The sequence below is a fragment of the Astatotilapia calliptera genome, chromosome 3 (assembly GCF_900246225.1).
Source record: "Astatotilapia calliptera chromosome 3, fAstCal1.2, whole genome shotgun sequence".
Lineage (NCBI taxonomy): Eukaryota > Metazoa > Chordata > Actinopteri > Cichliformes > Cichlidae > Astatotilapia > Astatotilapia calliptera.
This window is the reverse complement of record NC_039304.1, coordinates 2028684-2037573: the sequence shown is the minus strand read 5'-3', so window position 1 is coordinate 2037573 and position 8890 is coordinate 2028684. Positions and strand designations below refer to the sequence as shown.

The 8890-nt window shown below is 44.3% G+C and overlaps 1 protein-coding gene across 1 annotated transcript in view; it reads right to left on the bottom strand.

Annotated features, from left to right (window-relative positions):
• Nucleotides 1-929: 929 nt before the first annotated feature.
• The window catches only part of LOC113016104 (uncharacterized), a 34573-nt gene continuing 26612 nt past the window's right edge, over nt 930-8890 (bottom strand). Inside the window, exons 5-6 of the mRNA XM_026158658.1 lie at nt 1292-1615; nt 930-1139 (exon numbers count right to left, since the gene is read on the bottom strand). Of these exons, the coding sequence (XP_026014443.1) occupies nt 1048-1139; nt 1292-1615 (416 nt within the window). The 3' untranslated portion in view covers nt 930-1047. The remainder of the gene's footprint in view (nt 1140-1291; nt 1616-8890) is intronic.

Below are 8890 nucleotides of genomic sequence, written 5' to 3'. Positions count from 1 at the left end.
TCAGAAATGTAGCTGGGTAATTATGTCATTGGCATCGGTGAGCCACTGTCAATATGTGACATATTGAAATCGCGTTTGAATTTGCGCTTGTTTTTTTGCTTTCACTTTGCAATCGTGCAAACTGTATATAGAGAGCGACAGCACTGATCTGTGAGTGATGATAATTTGTGCACCAATTCCTCTGACATCGTCTTATTAATCGTTAGCTTACTATGCAAACATGACAAGTGAAATCTCCCGCAGCAAGCTTAAACATGTGAGAGGTTGATCGCGCAGAGAATCGTTGAGCTTATGTGAGTGAGTGTGTAAAAGCAGCAGGATGTATATTTTAGTTCTGCTGAGCCAAATAAGACAGGTCAGGGTGAAGAAGTGACAGCCAAAGAAAAGCTTACCACAAAACGGAGAAGTTATGACAAATCAGACTAGAAGGCAAAAAGAAAGTGCAGCTTTATGGTTTCATGGACAAAATAATTTCTGTGGCTGCGATATGATGAGCTAAATAACCAGGGCTGCACATAAGTGGTCCGCAGGTGCGCATTCGCTGTCAAAATAAAAAACGCGCACAAGGGTTAGGGTTAAATTAAAAAACTGTACTTTTGAGTTAAAATATATATTTATAATTTTAATAAATGACAAATTAAAAAGGCATGAACATTTTTTTTGTATCGAAAAAATATCGAACCGTGACACCAAAGTATCGAACCGAACCATGAATTTTGTGTATCGTTGCACCCCTAGTATATATATATGTATATATATATATATATATATATATATATATATATATATATATATATATATATATATATATATATATATATATATATATATATATATATATATATAATTATTATTATAATAAACCAATTAATAATCAATGAAACAGTGAAAAAATTCTATTTGTTTTTAAAGATTCATAAACAGTCAGTCAGGTTTTTCTTCCAAATACTTCCAGCATGCAGATCAGCTGGAAACTTGATACTCTTCTTCATCATCCAGATGATGATTGATCAACACTCTCCACTATAACTTAACCAAACACACAGATCAAACTGATTGATCAGCCATCAGAGGAGTCAGATCAATGGAGCTGCTTCTGTTCCTGATGTCCCCTGTTTGATCCTGGACCTGAACTCTCCCTGCAGAGGAGACACAAGACAGTCAGAGACACACACACACACACGCACACACACACACACACACACACGCACACACGCACACACGCACACACACACGCACACACACACACACACACACACACACACACACACACACACACACACACACTAACCTTTGAGAAACAACATTTTCCTTCTGAGAAGTTTACAGCCAGATTTGACTTCACATCTGTATCTCCCACTGTCTCTCTCTGTGGGGTCTTTTAGTGTCAGACTGAGGTCTCCAGTTTTTAGAGGGTCTTCATTCATTGACGTTCGGTCTTTGTAAATCTCGTCCTGTTTGTCAGGCTGGTCAGATCTTTTCTCATACACATGGAGCATCCTGCATTCAGGTTCACAGTATCCCCACTTTACTGTGGCATCTTCAGGCAGGTTTCCTGTGGTTTCAAAGGGCAGCTGGATAGACTCCGCCCCCTCCTTCACCTCCACCAGACAGTCTGAGAGGACAACAAACAACATTACCTTTATAGACAGAAGCAGCAGATAAGGCTGAAGGACAGAAGCAGATCAGAACAGGAGGAAACAGGACAGAGATCTAGAAAGTCAAAGCAGCGCTTTAAGCTTGTGGAGACCAGAGATGGGCAGTAACGCGTTACTTGTAACTTGTAATCTGATTACTTTTTTCAAATAACGAGTAAAGTAAGGGATTACTATTGCAAAAGCAGTAATTAGACTACTGTTACTTTCCCGTAGCAACGCTGCGTTACTGCGTTACTAAAACCGTGATATTTTTGCGAGAATGTCTCATGACAGTGACGTAAGCGAGTGCGACGTTAGTGACAACAGCTGTGTGCAGATCAACAATGGATCACATATCGATTGTGGGAGAGAGTATGAGCGTGCAGCGTTTAAAGCGTGGAAGTACTGACCTTACTTTGAGTTTGATTCCATAAAAAGTGACAAAAACATTAGTGTCCGCTGTGCGCGGGAGGAAAACTTCTTTTTACAGCGAAAAAAAACAACCCTAAACCAGGGCAAACCTCCGCCTACCCCACTCCTGCTTTACAGGTGTCATCCAGGGAAGGACGGATGTTGTTTTGCTTTGCTGTGTTTTAATGTGAAGTGTGCTTATTTATTTTTTATATTGCATGTTTTGGTTATACCGTCAATCTGTTCTGGAGAGACTCCGCCCTTTTCCCGTTTTACTAATTGGACACACCTGAGAGGAAAGGAGGGAGTGGTAATTTACAGAGAGTGCTCAGTGACACATAACACTGGTGGAGCTTGGCATTGAGGAGGGAGGAAGATACAGTGCCAGCAACCAGGGACGCGGAGCGAGCGGTTCGACTGCTGCAGCAACAGGAGGCCAGATTACGCGTCTGCGGGAAATTAGAGGTGGCGGTGCCGATTGGCGGTTACAAAGAAACGGTGGGCAGAGATGAGAGCTCTGCCCACTGACCTCTGTGTGTAAGTCTTTTGACTTGTCCCCTTTAATGAATTATAGCTCCTTAAAAGAGTAGTGACTGCCGCTACCTCCCTTTCTTTAGCGCACCGTGGCGCAGAACACGGAGAGGAAGGCGAGGACGCTGACAGGTTTCCCTTCTGCACCGCTTCACTGGATTTTTAATTCTTAGTGACTTTTATACCGTGGCGGACGCCACTGGACTTTTAATGTTGTGTTTTATTGATTTTTATTGTGTTGTCCCCTGGCCAGGGTTGTTTTAATACTTTTCCCTCGAACAGTCTCTCACTGTCGTTCTCTAAAACCTAAAAGAGAATTATGGATTTGATCAACTGGTCTCTGAATGCTATTGACACCCTTTTCTCAACGAGAAGTCGGGGCTCGGGAGAGCCCAAGTGCCCTGGAGGGACTCTCCCTGCTGGATACACGACGGACGGGTGGCAGAGGATCGTGTGCCTGGCGGGACGGTGGATCGAGGACGCTGAAGATATCTACCTATTCGGAACCATGATAACAGGGTTCTTGCTGATCGGAGTTGGCTTGGCCCTGACTTATCGAAGAAATAAGAGAGCGGAACCGGCTGTTCAAACCCCCCCAAGGCTGACCGCTGGAATTGAAGCGATGGGACGAGGCGCGACCTCTCACAACGAATGCAGCATGGTTAACACCTTGGAGACGCTTACAGCTGCCGTGAAGACTCAAACTAACACCATTGAGCGTATGATGGGATACATCAGAGAGGGGCCTGCTCACAATGACACCCTTGAGTGAAAGTTGGATCACATCGCAGAACGGCTCACTGCAGTTGTGAGGTCTCAGAATCACAAGAATGACAACACCACGGACCAGAAGTTTGATACCATCATGAGGAGGCTCGCGGCTCTCCAACGTGAGATCGAGAGACCAGCGTCAGAGTGCTAAATTCGGAGCTGCTCGCATAAAGGAGAAATCAACAATATTCAACATTTGGACACCATGGCGCCAGCTGCTCAGGCTGGAGCCGACCAAAACAACTCCCTGATAACGACTGTGTGATGACTGTTCTTCCCGTCCCGAGGCCACCTGGGTTGGCTGGTAGACTGTTTACTTAGCCTGATAGGGCGAAGGACACTGTCTCAGCTGGACTCTGGACACGCACACACATACACTTACACTGATAAGCACGCACTCACCCCCCTCCCTTTCCAAACGCCTTCGATGCTTGTTTCCTGCGGGGGAGGACGGCGGGTCTGCGTGCCGCGCTGGAATGGTAGCGCTGTGCAGGACGACTGCTGTGTTCCTTCGGATTACCCCCCACCCCCCTATCCAACCCCTGTGGCTTGTCATGTGCTCTAATGTTGTGATGTGGACATTAATGTGCTCTCTGTGCAGAGGAGTTTTTTTGTTTCCTGTTCTCATGCTGTCCTCCCATAGGTGCCCAGCGTGAGAAGAGGTCTCTTTTTTTTCCTCTTGTACTTTTCCCATTGTTGTGTAATTTTTCAGTGTTTTCTGTGTAACGCTGCCGATCTCCGACTGTATTCCCATGTGATGTCTTTGTTGTGTGTGTAAGTCGGGGGGGGGGGGGGGTCCTATTCCTCTGCGGGGCAACCTGTTTGGCCAATAAAGTATTCAATTCAATTCAATTTTACATTTTTAACTGTTTAAAGATAATAAATTATATGTTAGCCTTACAGCTTTTAATTCATGTGCTTTCCCTTGGCAGCTCCACTGCTCTGTCCGTTTGGAGGAAGGTTTCCCTCCTTTAAAAACACTGTGGAAATAAAATAACCTTTGCTCCGTCACACAGGTGAAACCAGAGCAACAGGACCGCTAGTCTTTGACTTTATTTATTTTCTGCTGTGTTTTACTTGCATCTATTTGAAAGACTGAGTGTAAACACAAAAAAAAATTTATTTTATGTGCTGGAATGTGTAGAAAATAAGTTTAAATGTTAAACTAATTTATTCCAGTCAGTGAATGTTGCATACAATTAAACTTTTGCTTGATGCATGAAGTTAGAAGATTAATAAAACAAGTTTTAAAAAGAGACTTTTCCATTTGATTACATTTTGTATGATGAATTATGCAGAAAAAGTAGAATTGGGCTGAAAGAGCAATCGCTTTATCACCTATTCAGGTTGTAAATCGTGTTTTTAAAAAGTAACTAAGTAATTAATTACTTAGTTTGGAGGTTTGGAGTCTTCTCTCACCCCCGTTCTCTGCGGCCTGCTGGAGCGGGGGGGCTAGGAGGAGGAGTTGGCCGTCCGACTGCGGTCTGGAGGGTGGGGCCTCCCTGCTGCTGAGGAGTCGGGGCGGTCTGCCTCTCCCCACCGCAGGGAAAAGGGTAACACCACCTGGGTCTGGGTGCAGTTTCCCCCTCCAGGGGCAAGGGTACCTAGACCCGGTTTGTACGCTTGGGGAGTGTGATCGTGTGTACAACGTCTCTTTATGTCTGTCTCCACGTTGGTTGAGTGTGGAGTAAGTGCATATGAGAGCATGAGGGTGGGAATGGATGTTTGTATCTGTGTGTGCCTGTATGTCTGTGTCTATATGTCAGGTTGGGTGTCAGGCGCCACCTCTCTGGGGACACCTCAGGCCCTCCAAGGTTTGGAGGCCTATCTCCACCCACCACCACTTCCCCTGCCAGTGGCGGACTCCCTCAGACATCGGTGCGTTGGTGGTTCTTTGTGTCTGGGGGTGGGCGTCCAGGTACACGCCGGCTCACTCCTTGGCGGCCGCTTGTCGGGGTCTGGAGCCTGGGGCTCGCTTGGGCCACTTCGGAGGTGGGGTGCCCCCGGCCTCTCGGCCTGGGGCTCGGTCACTCAGGCACGGCTGGCTGCCGGCGGAGCTCACGGGCGCGTCACTGCAACTCCCCCTGGCTTCTGCTCCGCGGCTGCTGAGTGAGCCCTCATCTGGGACTCTCCTCAGCTCTTTCTGGGACAGTGGCGCAGCTGCCCCTCTGTTGGTCTTCCTTGGTCTCTTGTGTTCTGGGGGCCTCTGGATGTCTGGAGTTTTGATCTCCTCCATACCTGCTTCATGCCCTGGAGGACGGGGCTGTGGCCCCCCCACACCCTCTAGCAGATCATTACATGAAGGAACCTTTTAAAAAAACAAGCGCGTCCATGCTCACAGGTGTACACACGGGTGATCACACCCACAAACTACACCCTTTTTGGCTCCTACCTCAAAGCACACTGTGTTCTGTTGATCTTATGTGCTGCACAATAATGTTTAACATTTAGTATTTACTGTCATATTCCCATATATCATTGTGATGTTGTTTATTCTATTACTCTTGTTCTCTTCTGCTTGTTTTCTTTTTTCTTTCTCAGCAGGTGATCCAGGTGATCGATAGATGCATTTTGTTTTTTCCTGCTCATTCTGTTGGTTTTTGTTTTTTGCCCTTCTCCCCCGTCCCTCTTCTCAGCTGTTTCTCTTTCCCTCTTTCTTTCTCCCCTTCTTTCCCCCAGTCAAGTCTGTCCCGTATTCAGCAAGTGAAAATAAAATAAACAATAAAAGGTGAATCAAATGGACCATTATGGCAAGGCTGGGATGGTCAATTTGGTAAAGTAAATCTGTTGGGCATCTTTCTTTGCCTTTAGACAATAATTCTGATGGCAAAAGAGCCAAACGGGACAGGCAAAAAAAAAAGAAAAAAAAGAAAAAAATGATTCAGCACAGGAGGGAGGGGGTGAGTAGCTCAAATGTGCTGTTAGCATGTTAGCAGAGCGATGCTACTGTGAACCGAGGAGCTATTTTCTTGATGTGAGCTTCTACTCAGGGCTTTTTCTTCCAGTTCAGAGCAGAAATGTTTTTGTTACGATACTGGATGTTGTGTTTTTCTCCACAATTTTAATTATAAGCTAGATACATTGCTGCTAACAGCAACAGGGATGAGTCAGTGAGTCAGTTGGGCTTGTGAATCACGATTCATGAGTCAGTAAAGTGATTCTCGAGTATTGAACGATTCGTTCATGATTCGCGCATCACTAGTCAGCGTCTCCTTCCGTGTCGCGTCCTCCCTCATGGCCGTGTACCCCTCCGTGTTTCTTTGCGAGTCAGTTTCATTAGAATTTCCCAGTCTAGTTTTGTTTTGTATCGCATTTTCCTCCGTTCAGAAAATAAAGCTGCATTTTGAGTTTAAGCTTCCCTTCGGTGAGTTTGCGTTTTGGTCCAATTCCAGCCTGCACATAATGTTCATGACACCCTGCTTTATATGATGAATGATATAAGCAGTACCAGCTAGCATTTTGGATGTTGTGTTTTTTCATGTTGTGCTTATGAGATCCCAGCAAATTCCAAAAGTAAGTTGAGGCGTAAGATTGTCCAATTTAAAAAAAAAAATAGTACACAACACTTTCACTTGAAGGCTTCTCTCTTGTTTTGTTGCTGAACACATTGCACCATGTTTAGCATGATTAGCATTCTGTGTATGGTCACCAGCGTGTTCATTTATTTAGCTTGTTTGACTTGTAGAAACCACTGTGGTTTCTTTTCTTTTGAGTTTTGATTAGTTGGCTGGCATCTGTCAGCTCACTTTTGTTTTTATTTATTTTCGTTTTTTAATCATTTTCTGAACTCTGACCTTTGTCTACAGAACTGACCTTTGACTCTCAGCTCCACCTTTTTCTTCAGCAGGATGTTTCTCTCGCTGCCGTAGACGACACTGGTGTAGATACCCGTGTCTCCATCTGTGGGGTATTTCAGGGTCAGACTGAGGTCTCCAGTTTTCAGCGGGTCTTCATTCATCTTCGTTCGGTCTCTGTAAATCTTGTGCTGTTTGTGAGAGCCGTTCTCATACACGTGATACACGTGGACCTTCATGTTGTATGTGTTTGTCCACTCAATGGTTGCTATGTCAAGCAGGGGAACTTTTGAAGAGGTTTTGAAAGGCAGCTGGACAAACTCCTCCCCTGAATCCACCTCCTCCTGGGGGACTGAGTGGACAACAAAGCACAACATGAGCTGTACAGACATCAGCAGCAGCAGTGTGTACATTTTCTTTGACCGGATGAAGTGAAATATTTTTTTGTGATGTTTGTTTGGAGTTTGAAATATGTCCCATTACTCTACTGTGTTGTGTTTATCTGTCCAATCAGCAGCAGAGCTGCAGAGCTGATGTGTCCAGAGTCAAACCTTTATTTGATATTAGTGACAAAATGAGGCACTGGCTCAAAAACTGATTCACTACACACATGGTTCAAAATGATAAACTATATTTCAGTCACCTTTAATACATCGAGTTTTACGCCAACGTTTCAAAGCTCCACCTGAAAGAGTGAAGCTTTTCAAACATAATCAGTGATTTCAACTGAAGCAAACTCCGCCCACAGTTTCACAACAATAAATAAAGTGTAGTTCAAAGCCTCGAGGTAACATCACTATTTGGTGTCTTTAAAAAAGAAAGTCAGGATGTTCACTGCAGGAAACTCTGAAATTGTTTCCTGAGGGACATCATTCTCTGTCAGCCTTCATCATCAGGATGGAAAGTGAAAGTTATCAGAAAGTTAGACACATCATTGGATCTACCTGAAACAGCTGAGGCATACCGTGTCTTACATGAAAATGTGAAATGAAATAATATTTACCATTTAACTTTATTTTATCTGAAATATACAGAATGATCACATCTTTTCATCCATTCATCTTCTTCAGCTTATTTGGGGTGAGGTCATGGGGGCAGCAGCCTAAGCAGAGAAGCCCAGACCACCCTCACCCTGGCCACCTCCTCCAGCCTGGGAACAACTTGTTTCATAATTTGAGAGCTTCACTCAACTCTCTCTTCACCACTTTGGAGAGGTACTGATCAAATATGGTAAATAACCTACAAGAATGTTGTTGTCTGAAAATCCAAAAGATTTAACAAACTGACTAAGACATCAGTTTATTCCACCTTTTTGTTTCCTTTATTGGAAATGTTCGGTTTTATGCGTTTTGTTTTTTCTTAATCTTTTTCTTCTGAAGACGATGTTACAAACTGAAAGTCTCTGTTAGCTGCAGAGCTCTGAAACTTCACACAGCTTTGGATGATAACATGGAGAAAGGATGTGGAGATTTTCATACTTCTGCTAGAAATCATCTTCTAGTTATTTTGAAAAGGACTTTATAAGGACCAGTCTGTTTACCATTTACTGAGTTCTGATCTTTGACCTGTATCTACAGCACTAACCTTTGACAGTCAGCTTCACGTGTTTCTTCATCAGGATGTTTCCCTCCCTGCTGTAGACGGTGCAGATGTAGGTGTTTGTGATTGTCGGGTATTTCAGGGTCAGACTGAAGTCTCCAAGCGTCAGCAGATTTTTCCTCATCTTGGTTCTGGCTTTAAAATCTG